This window comes from Lissotriton vulgaris, chromosome 5 (genome assembly GCF_964263255.1).
Source record: "Lissotriton vulgaris chromosome 5, aLisVul1.2, whole genome shotgun sequence".
NCBI classification, from domain to species: domain Eukaryota; kingdom Metazoa; phylum Chordata; class Amphibia; order Caudata; family Salamandridae; genus Lissotriton; species Lissotriton vulgaris.
The window spans coordinates 415021142-415042781 of record NC_141693.1 but is presented as its reverse complement, the minus strand read 5'-3'; the positions used below and the strand labels follow the sequence as shown (position 1 = coordinate 415042781).

General features: G+C 41.5%; 1 protein-coding gene across 1 annotated transcript in view; it reads left to right on the top strand.

The window, feature by feature from the left end:
- ANTXRL (ANTXR like) overlaps positions 1 to 21640 on the top strand; it is a 287551-nt gene that overhangs the window by 202161 nt on the left and 63750 nt on the right. Inside the window, exons 10-12 of the mRNA XM_086921783.1 lie at positions 5273 to 5371; positions 12203 to 12272; positions 14107 to 14185. Of these exons, the coding sequence (XP_086777909.1) occupies positions 5273 to 5371; positions 12203 to 12272; positions 14107 to 14185 (248 nt within the window). The remainder of the gene's footprint in view (positions 1 to 5272; positions 5372 to 12202; positions 12273 to 14106; positions 14186 to 21640) is intronic.

The window sequence follows — 21640 nt, the reverse complement described above, 5'->3', positions numbered from 1 at the left end:
GTGATAATAATAGGATATGATTTTCTGTTTAAAGAGACTCTGTTTATACTGGGACACTGCTTGCAGTATGGATCTTCTCCGGGGTACCGGAATTTACAGAGTCCACCACGCAGCAAAGCAAGAAGTAAGACGTGAGGATGTCTTTGTGCACCACGTCGGGCCGGTTGAATTTTCGACTTGCCCCCGTCAGAAAGGATTCCTGAGCTGTAGCGATTGAAGCGGTATGGGGACTGCAGGAAGCGCAGCTGCACATTTGTGCTTTTGAACAATTGAACATTGCAACAGACTTTGAAGTACATCTTTCCTTCCCTCTTCACATATGCGATACCTACCAGTCGACTGCTGTTGCATGCTGGACCTTGTAGGCGCTGACCATCAGGCGAACCACAGGAGGTGTATGCAATGAGATGTTAACGAAGGGGGAGGAGCCATAGTCTGTTTGGGAAAAGGCAGGGATTTGTACCTTACTCACGCCCGTTCACTCAAGCACAGACACTTGGCGCTGAAGAGGCAGAGAACGCCGAAATGCATCCGCCATAAGAAGAAAGAACACGTTTCTTTGTTGTGCAGCTCAAAAAAGCGCTTCCAAAGTGTTCCCCAGCTGTGGCCTTACTCTTTTTCGAATGGAAGGAGCGGAGTATGATGATATATATATATATATGTATATGTATATGTTTATATTATGTATACATTATTTCTATTTGTATTTCACATACATAATTACAATTAGTTTCTTAGTAATTAAGTTTCACTTGTTTTTCGTATTTATATACGTGTGTGTGTATTTGTTAATGTAAACTTTTAACTCATTGTTAATATTTATAATGAAAGGTTTGTTTAATTAGTGTTCTTATATTTCTTAATCTTAAAGTGTGTGTGTATACACACATACAACGGTTAAGATTAGTTATAGTAAGAAATTGTAATTATATCTTAATTTACAATAAAAAAAACCTTATACATTCACTGAAAAAAAACAAATGTTAAAGTGAAAGTTAGCCGTGATAATAATAGGATATGATTTTCTGTTTAAAAACAACTTAGACATTTGCTGAATAAAACAAAGTTAAAGTGACTATATAGCTAAAAAAACACATAAATTCACCAGTAATTGTTAGCAGAGCTAATACCTGTTTCCGGTGTTAGAGGTAGGATCCCATGTATTGGAGGGCCCCTTATGGGAGCCCCCAGTGCTCCCTGTTACAGCCTTTCAGTGTCTGTCAACAAACAAGTGCTGCTGAAAACCGTGGGCACTGTCCTGCCCTGCTGCTGCTGAGCTGAGCTCAAGCAGGGTAAGGTAGAACAATAGGTTTCCTGTCACAGGGAGATGTGACCACCTCCCAGACAGGACTTTAGTGTATTGGGCTGGAGGCACTTTCCAGAGCCACCAGACTGCATTGAATGGCATATTTGGTGCCGTCCTTGCATACACCTGTTTGAGCCAGTTCAGGAACCCTTGGTTCCTGCTTTGGCATGAAACTGGACAAAGGACAGGGGAGTATCCTCCCCTCTGTCCAACCCCTCCTCTGGGAGGGATCACTGAGTCGCTCCAAACGTTTCTTTGGGTGATTAAGAGCTCCCGTGGGTGGGTCCTCAGATTCATCATAGAACAAGATTCACCTCTGAAACCAAGACATCGACCATCTGGACACTTGAACTCCGTTGGACTTCACCTGGAACCAAAGATGTATCAAGGAAGACTCCTGCTATTCCTGGTCTCATTGTTCTGCCTCGTTTGTGTCTGTGCTTCACTCAGGTTCTCCAGAAGACCTGTGGGCATCAAGGACATCTGAATATATCTCCCTTGGATTGGAAGAGTCACTGCCCTGCATCTTCAGGCACCACAGCAAAGCTGACCGGTCTGCTGCTTCTGTCATCCTATGGACTTCCCGAGGTTCACCCACACAGGTGGTGGTTCTGTGGCTCTCCAGATGCCTGACCTGTCTTCCCTGCTATCTGAAGGACATTTTCCCTTGTCAGAGACGCTGATACCAAACCCTTGTGCACCAAGATGACTTGCCATTGCCAAGGTTTGTTGCCTCTGCACTCCAGGAGATCTTCGGGCTGCAGGAAGCGCCAGCCTCCAGCACCTCATCCCTCGAAGAGCAGCATTTTCACTGCATCCCTTGCACAGTGGGCCTCAATCTTTGGTGAGCTGCCTGAGGTCCTCTTGAGACTCCTATGACTTTGGCTTGGGGGTCCTCTTGAGGGTCTCCTCCTGTTTTGGTGGGCTTTCCTGCTTGCTCCGGACCTGCTCTGACTCTCCTCCACTTGGTTAGACCCTTGGACATTGCTGGTCCCAACAATTGCATCTTGTTGACTTCTGTTCAGTTGTGGCTGCAAAGACTTGTTGGTGCTCTCGCCGGACACCGCACACCTATACATCAACATCCGCCGTGAGTCATCTCGTGTATGGCTCCTCATCATTGCCTGGTATCCACAGCTACAGCAACAAAGTCCTTGTCAACTCTCCTGAGCTCCCTGCCAAGGGTGGACATAGTGCTTCCATTTCCCCTGGTCACCTCCGAGTGGCATAGGCTCTGTCCCTTCTGCTTGCATGTTCGCCTCTTCAAGAATCCACATGTGGATTCCATCGGACATCTTCAGAGACTTATCCAGAGGCTTTTCTTCCCAAGTCTTCCATTGTCATCTGCAGGAGGTTCTGACGTCTGACTGTGTTGGAGAGAGGGGTGAAAGAGGTGACACATGTCATGACCTCATCCTTGGTGCGTGTTTTGTCTTCCAGAAGTGCCTCCCTTTTGTTGTTGCGTGCCCTCTCTTCTGCCTGTCTCACTACTTTCGGAGGGTATTTTCTTTCAAGGATGTTACTGCTGAGTTCCTTTGCTTGGGTGCGGTAGCTGGTCAGATTGCTGCAGTTGCCTCGAAGGCGGAGGAAGTGTCTGTAAGAGAGATTTTCCAAGAGGGCCTTAGGATGATGACTTTCAAAGGAGAGGAGGCTATTGCGGTTGGTTCTTTTCTTGTATGTCTTGGTTTCAAGCTGGCCTTGTCTCAGGCAGATCAGTAAGTTGAGAAAAGGAAATCTCAGAATTAGAAATGGAGCTTGTAAACTTAAGATAGGGGTTCAAGGTGTCGATCCAATCAGTAAAGGATTCACAACTGTTCCTTTCACCTTTCCAGAACACTAGAATGTCATCTAAGTACCTCTTCCACAGACGGATGTTGGTCATGAATGGGTTGGTGGCACAGAGGATGTTTTTCGATTCAAGGTCAGCCACATACAGGCAGACCCGGCCAAGCATATTACACGTTTTTTCTATGGCATGGTTTTCATGTCGGTTCCTCCTCCATGATAACCGTGGCAGTACCTGCCAGCCTTTCCTCTCGTATTCAACGACTATAAGTACAAAGTGTGTGTTTACTCACCGCTTGCAGGTCTTCAAAACACATAAATAAAATGGCATTGTCATTTACAATACTAATAGCTCAAACTCCTGCAAATGCGAGACGTATTGCATTGCAAATGCTTGTTATTTTTTTCTCTGGTTCAAAGTCCAATGGTGAAAAATATGTACTGGTCCCTAAAAATGAGTGCTGTTGTCCACCATCAGCAGCCATCATCAGACATTATGCACTATGCAGAAGGCATTGCTCATCACAACCTGGTGGCTTGTTGGCCTGTATAATGGCAGAGCTGATGCTGATATCACTGCAAAGGTAACTACTTCCTAGGCAGAATGAAAACTACCACGATGATTATGATTTGCTGAGCATTTTATTGACATGTTAGGATTTTCATTAATATGTCAGATGTGTAAAGTGTCAGTGAACAGAGGGTTTAGAAGTATCCACAGTTGGTGCTTTGCAGATCTTTGTGGATGGTGTAGATTGATGTTGCAATTTTTTCCAAACTTTGAGTAAGTCAGCTTCACATTCTTTGTTAGTTGGTGTGGAGCCAGTTGAAGGCGCATAGCAGTGATGTAAAGTTATAATAATCCCTATCTGTAAAGCGCAAATATATCACCTCCTTAAGGGTTTCAAGGCGCTGAGGACTGTTGGGGAGATTAAGTGAGCTATTGCCCAGGGTCACATGCTGCTGAGCTGCTGCTGGGGATCAAACCGTGAGCCCCGTGCTCCAGAGTCAGCCGCTCTGGCCACTGCGCCACACCTCTCCCGGAAAGTTGTGGGCCAAAACAAGGCTCTGCCACCCAGAATATCAGACGAGGAAGGACATGGGTGTATATCATGAATTATTTGTCAGTGGGTGATTGATTTTATGTTTTAGGTACATTTGTGTCTCTCCTGGAATGTCCTGAGTCTGTCTATATGCCTACTGGTGGAGTTTACGAAAGGCTATTGGGCGAGCGTGCAAGTAACAAAATAGCATAGAGAATCAAAGGGATGCTTTTATTGTGATACTGGGTATGGTGAGACGTGAAACCGTAGAAGTGCACACTTCTCCCACTGGACTGTTTGGCTATTAGCTATAACTGCATCATTTACAGATCAGACGCATGGTCCTGGTCTTCACTGGTGCACATTCTCATTGGGTGTGCCAGGGGTAGACAAAATGTATTGTCTTCAACACTCGGCGTTTGAGTCTGCACTGTAGAGTGTGCTGCAGTGAAACACCGACTGTCAGTTCTTGAACTGCCATTCCCTGTTTCACAGCAGGCAGACCCAGCATGCCTATTGGCAGAGGTCAGGGGTTGAGGTGGCTTCTCCAAGCGTTTATAGAGGTTCACTGGGACTCTCTCTTTGATCTTTCCCATATGGAAAATTCTGGTGGAGGGCTAATAATTAACAAGAGTTTTTAGAAGGTGTAAAGTTTGAGAATTCCCCCTTCCCCAACACCCTCGTTTGTTTTGCCCCTTCAGAAAAAGGTAGAGGAACTAGGACCATGCCCCATGCAATTGAGGGAACAGCCCCATGACGTGTGATGGAAAAAGTGCACCTATGCCATTGATATTACAGAAGAGACTTTGAAAATGGTTGCAGTCACTTTGGTAATCGAGAAACATACGGAAAACCAGACACATGCTCCCTCTGCACCCCTTAGTCACTTATATAAACCAGCCACAGATTGGCAAAATGGGCTTTCTCTCGGTTCTTACATAACTGCATGTGGAGCAAAACACAAGTAAAATGTGCCACATAATGCAAATTTCACTTGAGATTCTGGCTGCTCATTATATATGGCACCTCCTTCTCTTAACCATCCGAGAAAAACAACACTGGCTGTAAACACAAAACATCATTCACTTTGTAATATTGCTGCTTTAATACTCACTGATTCCTTATTCTCTCTGCACAGAATCCTTCCAGGTGGTTGTGAAAGGCAATGGATTCTATCATGCAAGAAATATCGACCAGGTCCTTTGCAGCTTCAAGATCAATGACTCCATAACAATCAGTGAGTATTCTTTGGAGTCCTGCATTGTCACTGCACTGACTGTATCTGTTGAACACTACTTATCCATAACATTCCGCCAGGATTCAGTGGAATACTGCATTGTCACTGCACTAGCTGATTCTAGTGAACGCTGCTGATCATAACAGTCTGCAGTGTTCATAGGAATCCTGCAATGTTACTGCACTGGCTGTATCTGTTGAACGCTACTGATCCATAACAGTCCTTCAGTAGTCATTGGAATCCTGCATTGTCACTGCACCGACTGTATCTGTTGAACATTACTGAACCATAACATTCTGCCAGTGTTCAGTGGAATACTGCATTGTCACTGCACTGTCTGATTCTATTGAGCGCTACTGATCACAACAGTCTGCCAGTGGTCAGTGTAGTCTTGCATTGGCACTGCACCAACTGTATCTATTGAACACTACTGATCCGTAACAGCTTGCCAGTATTGATTGGAATCCTGTATTGTCACGGTACTGTCTGATTCTGTTGAACACTACTGATCCATTAGAGTCCTCTAGTATTCATTAGAATCCTGCAATGTCACTGCACTGACTGTATCTGTTGAATGCTACTGATCCATAACAGTCCGCCAGCATTCATTGGAATCATTCATTGTCACTGCACTGTCTGATTCTGCTGAATGCTACTTACCATAACAGTCCACCCATCTTCATTGGAATCCTGCATTGTCACTGCACTGACTGTGTCTTTTGAACGCAACTGATCTATAACAGTCAACCAGTATTAATTAGAATCATGCATTGTCACTGCACTGGCTGTATCTGTTGAACACTACTGATCCATAACAGTCCTCCAGTATTCATCGGAATCCTGCATTGTCACTGCACATTCTGATTCTGTTAAACGCTACTGATCCAGAACAGTCCTCCAGTATTAATTGGAATCATGCATCTTCCCTGCACTGACTGTATCTGTTGAACGCTACTGATCCATAACTGTCCTCCAGTATTCATTGGAATCCTGCATTGTCACTGCACTGACTGTATTTGTTGAACGCTGCTGATCCATAACAGTCCTCCAGTATTCATTGAAATCCTGCATTGTCACTGCACTGACTGTATTTGTTGAACTCTACTGATCCAGAACAGTCCACCCATATTCATGGGACTCCTGCATTGTCACTGCACTGACTGTATCTGTTGAACGCTACTGATCCATAACAGTCCTCCAGTATTCATTGGAATCATGCATTGTCACTGCACTTTAAGATTCTGTTAAACGCTACTGATCCAGAACAGTCCACCCATATTCATAGGACTCCTGCATTGTCACTGCACTGACTGTATTTGTTGAACGCTGCTGATCCATAACAGTCCTCCAGTATTCATTGGAATCCTGCATTCTCACTGCACTGACTGTATTTGATGAACGCTACTGATCCATAACAGTCCTCCAGTATTCATTGGAATCATGCATTGTCACTGCACTTTAAGATTCTGTTAAACGCTACTGATCCAGAACAGTCCACCCATATTCATAGGACTCTTGCATTGTCACTGCACTGACTGTATTTGTTGAACGCTGCTGATCCTTAACAGTCCTCCAGTATTCATTCGAATCCTGCATTGTCACTGCACTGACTGTATTTGTTGAACGCTACTGATCCTTAACAGTCCTCCAGTATTCATTGGAATCATGCATTGTCACTGCACTGACTGTATCTGTTGAACGCTACTGATCCATAACAGTCCTCCAGTATTCATTGGAATCATGCATTGTCACTGCACTTTAAGATTCTGTTAAACGCTACTGATCCAGAACAGTCCACCCATATTCATAGGACTCCTGCATTGTCACTGCACTGACTGTATTTGTTGAACGCTGCTGATCCATAACAGTCCTCCAGTATTCATTGGAATCCTGCATTGTCACTGCACTGACTGTATCTGTTGAACGCTACTGATCCATAACAGTCCTCCAGTATTCATTGGAATCCTGCATTGTCACTGCACTGACTGTATCTGTTGAACGCTGCTGATCCATAACTGTCCTCCAGTATTCATTGGAATCCTGCATTGTCACTGCACTGACTGTATTTGTTGAACGCTGCTGATCCATAACAGTCCTCCAGTATTCATTGAAATCCTGCATTGTCACTGCACTGACTGTATTTGTTGAACTCTACTGATCCAGAACAGTCCACCCATATTCATGGGACTCCTGCATTGTCACTGTACTGACTGTATCTGTTGAATGCTACTGATCCATAACAGTCCTCCAGTATTCATAGGACTCCTGCATTGTCACTGCACTGACTGTATTTGTTGAACGCTGCTGATCCATAACAGTCCTCCAGTATTCATTGGAATCCTGCATTGTCACTGCACTGACTGTATTTGTTGAACGCTACTGATCCATAACAGTCCTCCAGTATTCATTGGAATCATGCATTGTCACTGCACTGACTGTATCTGTTGAACGCTACTGATCCATAACAGTCCTCCAGTATTCATTGGAATCATGCATTGTCACTGCACTTTAAGATTCTGTTAAACGCTACTGATCCAGAACAGTCCACCCATATTCATAGGACTCCTGCATTGTCACTGCACTGACTGTATTTGTTGAACGCTGCTGATCCATAACAGTCCTCCAGTATTCATTGGAATCCTGCATTGTCACTGCACTGACTGTATTTGTTGAACGCTACTGATCCATATCAGTCCTCCAGTATTCATTGGAATCATGCATTGTCACTGCACTGACTGTATCTGTTGAATGCTACTGATCCATAACAGTCCTCCAGTATTCATTGGAATCATGCATTGTCACTGCACTGACTGTATCTGTTGAATGCTACTGATCCATAACAGTCCTCCAGTATTCATTGGAATCCTGCATTGTCACTGCACTGACTGTATTTGTTGAACGCTACTGATCCATAACAGTCCTCCAGTATTCATAGGACTCCTGCATTGTCACTGCACTGACTGTATCTGTTGAACGCTGCTGATCCATAACAGTCCTCCAGTATTCATTGGAATCATGCATCTGATTCTGTTGAACACTGCTAATCAATAACAGTTTGCCAGTATTATTTGGAATCCTGCATTGTCACTGCACTGACAGCATCCTTTAAACGCTACTGATTCATAACAGTCTGCCAGTATTCATCAGAACACTGCATTGTCACTGCACTGTCTGTTTCTGTTGAACGCTACTGATCATGCTAGTCCACCAGTATTCATGGGAATCGTTCATTGTCACTGCACTGACTGTATCTGTTGAACGCTACTGATCCATAACAGTCCACCAGTATTCATTGGAATACTGCATTGTCACTGTACTGACTGTATCTGTTGAACGCTACTGATCCATAACAGTCCACCAGTATTCATTGGAATCCGGCAGTGTGATTACACTGACTGATTCTGTTGAACGCTACTGATCCAGACCAGTCCTTCAGTATTCGTTGGAATCCTGCATTGTCACTGCACTTTCTGATTCTGTTGAATGCTACTGATCCGTAGCAGTTTGCCAGTATTCATTGGAATCCTGCATTGTCACTGCACTGACTGTATCTGTTGAACGCTACTGATCCATAACAGTCCGCCAGTATTCATTGGAATCCTGCATTGTCACTGCACTGACTGTATCTGTTGAACACTACTGATCCATAACTATCCACCAGTATTCATTGGAATCCGGCAGTGTGAATACACTGACTGATTCTGTTGAACGCTACTGATCCAGAACAGTCCTTCAGTATTCGTTGGAATCCTGCATTGTCACTGCACTTTCTGATTCTGTTGAATGCTACTGATCCGTTGCAGTCTGCCAGTATTCATTGGAATCCTGCATTGTCACTGCACTGACTGTATCTGTTGTCACTGCACTGTTTGATTATGTTAAATGCTACTGATCTGTAACATTCTGCCAGTTTTCAATGGAATCCTGTATTGTCACTGCACTGACTGAGTCTGTTGAACGCTACTGAGCCGTAACAGTCTGCCAGTATTCATTGGAGTCCGGCATTGTCAGTGCACTGACTGTATCTGTTGAACACCACTGATCCATAACAGTCCTCCAGTATACATTGGAATCTAGCATTGTCACTGCACTGCCTGTATTTGCTGGCCTCTAAGGATTAATTTCTTCAGCAGACTTCAAATCCACACTTGTGCAGTTTATGCTAAGTTGTATGTTATGTTGGATATATTTTTTTATAGTGAAGTGTTCATTTACACGGCCTCATGGTGGTATGCAGATTATTGACTGCTTGTTGTGCCTTATCCTAATTGAGGGGACTCTCGAGCAGGCATTTGGCGTCCTGCGACATTCAACCAAATGCAAGAGCGCTATTAGTAGCTCTTGAGTATGTGTTAGTGATGCATGTCTCATTTTAGGAGGCATGCATCTTTTAAACTTTCGGGTCAGTGGACGATCTTTCATGTAACCTTTAACCCGGATCTGGCAGCAGCTGCATTCAGACTGAAAATCTAAAATGAATGCAGATTTTATAATTTCCTGCAAGGAAATGTGTTTAGTGCATTAAGGATCAGTGATGTACATTCCAGAGCCACTGGCTCATGCCTGGTGCTCTTCCAGCCTTCTTAACTAATCTTGATTTGATAAACCCTGGACGGGCCCAGCGGGAATACTACAAAAACAGCAAAATCCTTAACAGCGGTTATCTTTCAATGATGTAGACTCAGTGCTCTTTGCCAAAGATTCCTAGAATGTGAAATCAGAAAATGACCTATGGGCCAGACAGATCTGGCCTCAAAGTCTGTGTTTAATAAATTTTCTTAACACTTTAACACCACCACACACAGTAATAATAACAGGATGCCATCACACCATAACTGAGATTGGCACAGTGACAGCACAATATATCAGACAAATGTTATAAACAAAAGCACAGGTGCACCACTTATTAATATTCAACAAGAACAAATATAAAGTCTTTCTTCAACAATTGTGTTTTTCCCAAAAAGTTTTTTCTTTTATTCCAATATCAAAAGATTCTGTCATAAAAACAAGGTCATGAGCATCACAGCCGACGCGTTTCGTCCTTGGAGCGGACTTCTTCAGAGCTGTAGATGCAAAACACATAAATATACATACAAATACACATAACTGACAAATATAAATCACATAGATATAACTTTATACAAAAACATAAACTGATTATTAAAAACTGGTTGTTAAAGATACAACAAAAGGTTATTTCTTGTAGCCATAAACAGACATCATGAACACATCTATATTTGCACAAGACAACAATTACTATTGACAGACTACTGACAGTTTAATCTAATACAAATTCAATTTTCCAAACTTATGAGCAATGTATTTGATGGAAACATGTCCAAATACCTTCTGTATGAACTCAAGGGTCAAAGAGACCTCATGAGCCACACCAATCAAAAAAGTATGAGAAGGCATGTAAAAAAGTAGGAGTTGAGAGGAAAAAGGACAGGAGAGAAAGCAAAAAGTATTCATATTGCATTCTGGTCCAAGAATTAATTCCAAAAGCTTTGTCGCCAAATGGTGAGTCCAAGGCCTATTAACAAATGATTATCACAATGCCAGGTCTTATGCCAAAAACCAATCTCTCAATATCAGACAATCACGCTATGCCAATTGAGGGCCAACTATAATTCAGGGAGTATATTCACAATGACAAGAGAAATGTCGAATCTTACATAGCCAGACGGTCGTTTACAAAGAAGACAGCGGAAACAAAAAAGTTGCTCAAAGGACAGCAAGGTCCAAGGAGTTCCCCAGTCCACTTACCATTAGTTATTCCCCATTCCGTGTAGGAGTAAGACCTGGCATTTTGATGATCATTTGGTAATAGATGAGGTAAGAATAACAAAGGGATAGCAACTCAGGTGTTGTCGTTCAGAGGGTTCCACTGTCAAGTGCATTATCTTTATACGATCTTTATACGATATCAGACAAATGATACAACGAAAACACGAACCTGTCGGTGAACCATAACTCAAATATTACCCAAACAGTGCAATTGCACTAGCACATCATACCAGGATGATAACACAAGGTTAATACTGGGTTTAATATAAGAGAAACCACTACAAACTATGATAGGAAACTCACTATACCACTCATCGTTAGTGCAATAAAACATCACCTGTAGCACACGTACAACTAATGTGCAACTACCTATCAATTGTTACAACACAAACGTTCAGCCTGTAACACGCAATGTATCTCCCTTAAATACACAGCCACTACTTTACACTTCATATCGTAAATACCTGAAAAGATACAACACTCTCAAGGTGTGATAAAAATCCTTTCTGTGTTACATGCACGATAATTCCACTGTATGACCCTCACCACTGCAATGAGGGATGCTTTACGAAGATATAAAAAGCACACACTATATTGTAGTACCCTTTTTGGGAATGTAGATTTGCATATTTGCAAAGGACAATATTGAATGCATTCCTTACAATTACATTATCTCTACTGGCTTTGCAATGGCTGAGCTATGTCCCAGGAGTGATTGAATGATTCAGGTGTGGATAAGTGGTGCTGAAACTAATCAACCCTATCATGTCAAATAAAACGCTTAGCTACTAAGAGTGATGGTAGGTGATCTGGCGACATTGTGATTCAGTCCTACAGATTCATTTAAAATAAAATTAACTTTTGTTACTTGAATTTGCCTTCACAGAACATTCATATTAAGTATGTCCTTACTGCATCTACTACCAGGTGCTGAATCCTAGCTCTGGAGTTTTCTATCGTCCCCAGTGGTGTAACTTTAATTTAATTGAAGTATGCGCATTTTGAAGCCAGTGTTAATTGCCTCTGCCATATTCTTTTTAGATGAAAAACCATCAGTTGTGCAAGACACTTATATGCTTTGTCCTGCTCCTGTCCTGGAGGAGGTTGACCAGTAAGTAATTTTCCTGACTAATGAAGTCTCGCATGTTCTTCCACTGGCCTCCATTTTCTATGCATGACTCAGTCTTCCTGCCTTCTCTCGTCCCAAGGTCTCTGTGTATGTTTCATGCTCCTCAGCATTTGACTTTTAGTTTGATCCTGTCTCATCCACCTCTCATACTTTCTGTCTTACTAGCTTCTCTCTTTCTGCAGGGCTACTGAACTGTTCACATCTCTCTCTCTCTTTCTCTCTCTCTCTGCCAATACCTAGATATGCAGTTTTGTTTCACACACATCTCACTCTCAGGAAATAAAGTGTTGTGGCACTCCTTTTATACTGTGCAGACATTAGTTTTGTCTTAAACAACTCACAATCTCAAGACATAATGCTCTGCCTCACTCTTTAAACATATAGCTCTACACCACGTAAGGTTCTCTCAACCACACGTTTAATTGCCTGGACACGATTCGCTGTTTTCATTTTGTAGTTATTGTAAATTCTGGTGGGGTTCAGTGTTTCCTTTGTTTACTCTTTTATGCTCTGTAATAAATGAAGGAGATTGCGTTTTTATGGTGCTTTTTGTTGCTCTTCCAAGAAACATTTCCTTTATTCCCTTAACTCCCTGTCTGTCTCATTTCCATGCACTCAAACTCCTCATTTCGAGCAGCCCAGTCCCACCCAATGTCCAGAATGCTCATGGAGGGGGATATGTTTGCACCTCATTAAGATTTAATTACAGTAGATAAATAGTTAATGGTAGTAATTAGCACACCTTCCTGCTTCATATTCTTCAGACAAATGAAAAAGATCAACTGTCCCTTATCAGCACTTACGCCTCTATTTCACACATATATAACGCTCAAGACATAAGACTGTGTCAGGCAATTCTCATTCACTGGGCATAGTGCTGTTACCTCACTCTCTTTGCATACAGATTTGCTTTGCACACATCTCCCTCTCTGGGTATAAGACTGTGCCTCAACCATATATCAAAAGCCATAACAAAAGGCTCCGACACTCAATTTCATATCTCTAAACAAACCCCTCTCACAGGTCTGTTACTCTGCACATAAACTTTTCACTTTCATATGTGAAACTCAATACATATCGAGTTCTGCCTCAAATCTCTCTCTCTCTTTCTCTTTCTCTCTCTTTCTCTCTCTCTCTTTCTCTCTCTCATCCCTCCCCCTCTCTCTCTCTCTCCCTCTTCCTCTCTCTGTCTTTTCCTCTCTGTTACTTTCTCTCTATCAAAGGCTCTGCATTACAGTTTTCCATCTCTGGGCCTAAGGCTTTCCCTCCTGTGTCACACTCTGAACGTAAGACTGCCTCAGATACCTTTCCCACATGTGGCACAGGATAGTAGCACATAGATATGTAACCCTCTGGGCCTAAAGCTCAGCCTCATCTATCTTCTGTGGACAAACGGCTGCACCAAACTCCCACCTAGCACAAATTTGCGCACTACACATATGACCGTCTTCTTCTTTGGGCAGAAGTTTATCATTTACACTGTACAAAAGGGTATACTTCAAACATGCCTTTCTCACTGAATGACCTCACACACATCTCCCTCGCTGGATTTAGGATTCTCCCTCACATGTTTAACTACCTGGTCCTAAGGGCCATCCTCACACATACACATTTCTTTCTCAAGACACCTCACACTTGTATCACTGTCTTTCTTCCCTTCTTTTTTTTTAATTCCTTGAAATTGTATGTTTTTACCCATTATCCTCCACTAACTATATGGCTGTGTCTGAATGCACGTTATTGCGTATATTTACCCCAATGCTAGTCACTTATTTTAAGGGGTCCAAACGTAAACTCTTATTACTTTGTATTTTAGGGTGGTGTTCTTACAAGTCAGCATGAACCAAGGACTCACCTTTATCTCCAGCTCCGTCAGTATTACAAGCACGCACTGTGTGAGTATGTTGCAGAGTATGATGTTCACTAAATGGTTCTCACTTCATTGCTAACGTCACATGCACATTGCCAGTTCAGTTTGTTCTTTACAGGCACCTCATTTCATAGAGACAAACTTGGCCTTTACCCCTCAACACTCTACACGTGCTGGAAATTGCCATTAACACCACACAACAAATTAGGCATGGTGAGTTTACACTCTTAGTGTAGGATGAGTAGTTGAGGACACACTAGTGTCCTGTGTTAGAGAAAACTCAGGCTTTCTCTTCTTGCTTTTTCAGAGTATATCATCAATGGTTTCGTAAGTTCTTAGCAGCGTGTTGTGTATATTGGGTGCATAGACTCTTCTAGGTTGGGAAGTCCAAATATTGATGTTTTGATAACAACTGGTAACAGTATCGGCTCCAAAATATTAACTTTCACTATACTGTCAAGGTAAGTAGATGTGAAGTTAGCTTAGTTTACTTCTCAATATATGCTTACTTTGACAATATAGTGGTAGTCGATATTGTGGAATAGATATTTGTGTGGGTCAATAATTTTGTAGTCAGGATTGGGACACACAACCCACTTTTAGTTAGGCATATCAGGTGACCATAGTGTAGGATTTTATGGTGACGCAGAGCAGCTTGAAGGTAAATTTTGTGCTACAGAAAGCTAATGGAGCTCTCTACATCTCAGATAGAAGCACTGGCTTGGACAAGAAAAGCAAGTGCACAATCACGTGATAACAAGAGGCATGCATTTTTAGATCTTGTGAAGAATAAAAGGTTGACAGTTTGTAGCTTGCTCAGGATGTACTATCCATCTTTTTCAGAGGATTTCCTCACTAATGAATATTAATCAGTGCTTTTTAGGAACAGGAAGGAAGACCGTATAAGTTGTATGTCGTGTAGAATTCCTGCAAAGGATGAGAATGGACGAGACTTATTTGGCTAGTTCATTGAGACAGATAAATAGTGCCTAGAAGTTTAAAAGTGGACCCACATGTATTTTTAAATTTAAGCCTGGTAATAATAGTCGGTTTTAATTAAACTAGATTGAAATGTGTTCAATCAATAACCAGTTTCATGTATTGACACAGACAGAAAACTTAATTGACAAGTCTACACAAAATTTCTTATAAGTGGAAATAGTTACTTACCTATACAATCACATCAGAATACGAAAGTATTCCATAGCTATGTATTGCTGTTCTTTCCCTCTTGTGCATCAGCAGTTTTCTAATGGAACATTCCATTCATACAGCTCGGTCTACTACTGCCAGAGTGAAGGTGGGTGGCCACTGACGCAGTGTTGTACGCTGATCATTCTGGCAAAACTTAGATATTTGAGAATAAAAAGACTCTTGGGTGTCTTGCTATATCAAAGCCAAACAGTTTGTATGGTCAGATTCACTTACCCACCAATAAGCGAGACCAGTTTCATTTGTAAACGTCCCCAGTAGACCTCATCCCCAGGGTGGGCATGTTCATATGTAGTTACACTGCTTTGAAATGTCTGAACCTTGAACATTTTCCTTTCACTGGTAGAACATGGAGCAGTCCATGAAGTAGAAGAATATTTATTCAAAAAGAGCTTTATAATGTAGAAGTTGATATTACACATGTAGTAAACTTAGATGTTGATGTTGAGTTACATCATTGAATATGATAGTGTTGCTCAGCAAAAGAGAGACCAGTGCCTGAAGGTAATTGATTAGACTGCCAAATTCTGTGATACATTTAAGAAATGTGTAGTATTTTGTCTCCTATTAATACGTAAGCATAAAAGGTGAGCAAGGGCCTCAGAATGGGGGTGTTGTGTGAGTTAATCAGTTATTTAGAGGTGTTTAAATAAGCCTGACTTAGAGTCCCTTAATGTGTTTGTAATTACACCAAGGCTGTCCTCTTGAAATAGTTGTGGACATTATAGCAAGCACTACCCTTACAATGGCCCAAGACATTTCCTCCAGAATATCCGGAATCCACCGACTCATCATACAGACTTGGCAATCCAAGAGTCACAGGGTACCTGTGCATACCCTGATACCATTTTTCATTCATCTTGTTTAAAGTACCTCAGATGAATCTGAATTTAAAGAGAACATGTTCAAAGAAGATGTTGAAAATATTTTGTCCTAGTGTTTGCATCTGACGTTGGGTTTACATGGCATCCCAAGAATAGAAATAGAACTCAGTAAATGGTCTACCACCAGCAAGAATGGTGGACTACAAGAAGCAATTCGATATCCTAGGTTTCCTTCGGCCCAAAAATAAAGAAAGAAATCACAGAGTTAACGTTCTAAATGTTTTCATTTCAGTCATTTTGACAACATTGCCCTTCCTTATCACTGATAGGGTGAAATGCTGTCACTTCATACGTCCAGTACAGTGGAAAATATTATTTCAGAATAAACGGCAAATATTTGTTAGAGATATACAGGGGTGCTAAGTCCTCTAAGTTTTTGGTAGAGGTTAATAGCCCATCATCGTCAAATTATAAGGTCCGGATAACGATACCTGAATTATCCAGGGTATATTTCGTCATCTCCCTACATGTCACATTACAAGGCAATAGTCTCAGTGCTCGCAAATACTTTAACAAGGTCAAAGCTGAATGTAGAGACATTGTGGGTGCTTGTAGTAATGTTAATATCAAGATCCAATGCACTAACAGGATTTTTTTTTATGATTCTCAGAAGAGGTTTCATGTACAAAGTGTAGAGAGAAAGGGAGAGAGTGGGTAACTTGCCTGGTTTCTAACATGTTACACATGTTTGTAACTGATAAATTGTTCAGGTAGTAATTGCTTTTGTTTGTGTTTTGGCTAATGGGAATAATGTAGGAGACGCATTGACTGTGTGGATTAACTTACAGTAATCATCAAACATTATCTGTTAAACTGAGCTCGTATGCTTTAAACATGTTTTTAACTGTTCTTGGCACAAAGAAAAATGAGTGTTTCAGGACTAGTTGCCCTTTCCACATTGGCTCTGATGAGCTGTGGTTGTTTACAACAGACGTTGTCCATCAACGAACAATAAGCACAACAGTGGTTTTCGTTTCTCGAAGCCTTTGATTTGCATGTTTGTGGATTGATTGCATATTGGTAGTCAGATGCAAAGGGATAGTTTAAAGGGTGGCTCTCATCACATTATAGAAAGGGTTTGCACAAAACAAATTCCAAGAAAGCTCTTTAGCAAATTCAGAATGGTTTAAACATATGCTTGTTAGAGAGAGTTGTCTGCCCACCATCTCTGTGCATTTTGGTGCTTAGATTGTGTGGCTCTTCATTAGGTATGTGTGTGTCTGGCATCATGACATGCAATTCCTGACATGTATATCTCACTTTTATTCAAGCTATGCCTAGGAATAGCATTGTTAAAATTCATTCAGTTTATTTGGGACGTTCTAGCCGTGCCTAAGAAAGGGTGCACCTCCTCAAGCCCATCGAATGTGGTTAAGAAGAGTATTCTCACTTACTATAATGCTTACTTTGTGCCAGTGGTTGCCGGTGGCGGACACTGGCACTCATTTTTGGGGAATTGATTTCTTTTTCAACATCTGACTTTGACCCAGGACAAGAGATGCTAAAAAGGGAGAAAGGAGGAAAACATTTCGGAAAACAGTGACAAAGGAAGGGATGAAAAAGAACCAGCAAGAACGATAGAAGCATACAGGACGTGTAGGGTAGTGTAAGAAAGTCAATGTCAGTTGTTTGGGTCCAGTCACACCTCCTTTTTTAAAAGCATATGGCTAATGTTCCTATTCTTCTTTCATTCTCACCTTTCCATATTTACTGGCAATGTTTAGTTTTCGTATCTCTTACCTGGCTCCACACCTTTCCCAGAAAGGGTGTCTTAGCATTGCTTCTAGTCACTTTAAAGCTAAGAACACATGCTAATATAGCTCAGTTTCTTGTATTTGCAGGGTGGTGATTTTCTTGTGACCAGGAGACATCCTTTAAAACACCTCTACAAAAATACAGATATTGGTTCTCAACAAAGTCTGGAATGCGTTTTTTACTTACACTTAAATTGTTGTAACTAAAATAAAACTATCACTAGTTGTGCATTGACAGTTTCTGGTTTTCAGAGGTCGGCCTTGAGGTGTATAATATTGTTGTTTTTAAAGAAAAAAATCAATTTCCTGGACGGTGATTGAACTGCAAGTTATACAAAGAGGTGTACGTTACAAGCTATTTTTCTTGAATTTAAAGTACTGTTAATGGAAACTGTCAACTGCCATTGAAGAAATCTACTCTCTGGAGATTGTAAAAGTGGAAGAGATTGATTGGCTGTTGTGCAAAGGCATTTCCTGCTTTAAACTGTTTCTTTATCATTTTACAGACTTCCTCTGTCTCCTTTCTCTACACTTCCTTTTCTTTCTGAGAATCTGCCTTCTACTTGGCTTTCGCTCTCAGTAAGTTTACTTTTCCCTTTTCAACTTTGCAGTGTGGCCATGCAGGGCCACATCTGCGAACCACCTCTTTATGTTCTATAAAAACCTACTTTGTTTTAGTGTCTTAATGTTTCATAAGTCTTGTACATTCTCAAATTAGAGGATATTGAGAAATTGTTTGTTCGGGAAGGTATGTTAAATGCTATCGGATGTGCTGTCAGGAGAAATGACACATACAGAGACGGACGCCATCAACATAAACTCACCCTGTGTAGCATCACATCAATCTAGTTCATCAAGAAAGTGACCCTTGAAAGAGAAATGGATAGGACAAAATGTACTTTTTTTTTACAGCAAGGCTCAGAATGGGCCTCTTTAGAAACGTACTCTTTTTGAAAGACAGGACATTAGAAAGAGATCCCAAAGAAAAACTATCTTAAGGTATAGCATTGCACTGGACTGCTGCTGGCCCTTCAAATGGACAGTCTTTGAAATTGGCTATAATTAGGACGATATATTGTGCAATAGCGCTGATGTTCAAAAGACTTTCCTTCTTTGGAAATGTGACGTCCTGCACAAATCTGCATTGTGGGTGCAGTACAAACATTGCAAACAACTGCAAATGTCGGGGTGATGAAGTGGTAAAAGAGGCATTCTTTCTCCATTGCAACTCACAATGTTATGTAGTACCAATGCATGAAATGTTTACTGGCTGCAGATGTACTAACCACTCAAAACCTGTACGCTGTCAGTTCTTTTCAGTTTACACGGTTCCAGTGCAGAATGGAGACATCAGAAGAAGAGGACAGTGGCCCTGTGGACCACTTCATGCACTCCCCATTGATAAATTCAGTGTGGCATTAGGACTAAGGGTCAGGATGTGAATAACAGGGCCATTGCAAAAAGCAAATGGTGTGCCGAAAGACTGCTATACCTTGTAGACTCCATAATAGCACATATTTGCAATGAGGTACATGCCGATTTCCAACCCATTATTATTAATGAGGCAGGTATATTGCATATTTTTGTAAGCAGTCGCTTTAAGCTTCAAGCGACTGTAGAATCCCTTGTACACCAAGGAGGAGGCCCAGGTAGAAAGGCAATATTAGCAAAATGCAATTCATTGCGCTGTCACCACCCTCTTGAGACATCAGGCTCAGAAGGTGTCATATGCTTTTGTGTTCACAAAGTCTGCGTAATGCGAATTGGCAGGTTTTGAGTGGACTCAAGAAACAGTTTGAGTCACAAATAGCTTTGCAACATATGACTGTATGGGCCAAAAGATGCAGCACAGACCACATACTCGCTTCTTGTGTGAAAAAAGCCGCTTTATTAAAAGCAGTTTCCAAAAAGCAACAGCAATAGTGTTTTGTGGATGGCACAGATCGGCTATCCTAATCTTTTAGTTAATGTATGCCAACTCCTGGAGTTTTGACTGCCCACAAAACTCAATCCTTAGTGAAATATTGTCTCATTCAAAGTAGGGCAACTCAAATTAATTGCATCAGTAATCGCTCTCCTTTTTTCAATTAATTTCCACGTCACATTTTCAATTAATTCCCAAACATTAGTGTCTTTTTCATATAAAGTTCTTTTTATTCAGTATCCAATTCATAATACCACCTTATTTGAAACAGGCGCACATCACATCCAATAACCCTAGGCCCTAGCCTAAAAAAACTAGACCTCACTATACAGTACTTCACCTAATTACCTTTGTCCGCAACCCTTACATTTCCTGACCCCTTAACATCCTTATCTTGCAACTGTAACTCCTTCCCTAGCATTGGACTTTCAACCTTTACATCAAGAAACACTTTAACCTACATCTATTAGCATCTAGCTATCTAAGTATCCTAGCTCCTAGCTCTTAACACTTCCTTTGCTTCTTCCAAGTTTAACTTTAGTACCAACACCCACCCTCCCCCCGCCCCCCATGTTCTGCTACTTCTATGTTCAGGACCATCATCTTAATGTATAACTATGCAAACTGAAACTGCCCACCGCCACTTACAAAAGGCTTACCCCCCTCTTTACTGGAACCCTCTTAGGAGCTTCCTCCCCCACTGTTCTTCTTCAAAACCCTATGTATTGCTTCCTTTATCTGCATCAAATACAGCTCTGTCCCGTACTTTAACAAATGTGCCCCATCCCTCCTGAAAAACTCTGGTGCATAGAACCTCAGCTCTGGGTGTTCTACTCGTCCAAACCTTTCCTTCCTACAAACACCCTCATATACCTATTGATCTTTCACCTGGCCATATCAATGGCGGCTGGCTTGGCCACCCCACTCCAGTGTTGCTGTGGAATAATTCTGTCCAGATGACAAATGTTCACTACACCTCCAGGAAGGAGAAAGGGTCCAAGAGAAAGTTTAACAACCAAACTACAGATGTAATTCCAATACAGTTAATAACAACTACAAAATAATCTGGTGGTCTCAGAAAAGTGAGCGAAAACCAACTTATCACAACAGCCAACATTACAAACACCCAGCACGTATCCGAAGTGTAATGAACAAAGATAAGTATATAAGGAAAAACGACCTTCGCAGGATGATAGGATATCCATCAACTACCAAGAGAGGTCACTTGGATATCCTTCCTTGCTACCACAACTCCTCCAGATCACAGAGGGGAGTTATGTGGATCGGATTGCAACCAGGCCACACGGATAACAACAGAAGGAGGTGCAAGCAAAAGAAAAGATAGACCACTTTGGTCATTTACTTACATATTTCAAAAATGGATATCAATGGCTTGGGTGATGGAGTTGTCAGTGCAGTGCATGTGAGTGAGATTAAAAGGGATTTAGGAGAGAAAAATTACTTTAATACAGATATCTCTGCCAATCCTATTAAAATAGTGCAAAAGCAGCTTTCAATAAATAGGCCGCTTTACAGTATGGTCAACTAGTTTCAGCCTTAAGGGCCCTTTGCCCAGGCTTCCTTCAGGACCTAAACAAAAGATTGCTACTGCATTCTTTGAAAAGTGAAATGTGCTGAAAGTTATCATCAAAATACAACCTTTTGTATGACAATACCTCAATACAAGCGGAGTGATCTTCACAACT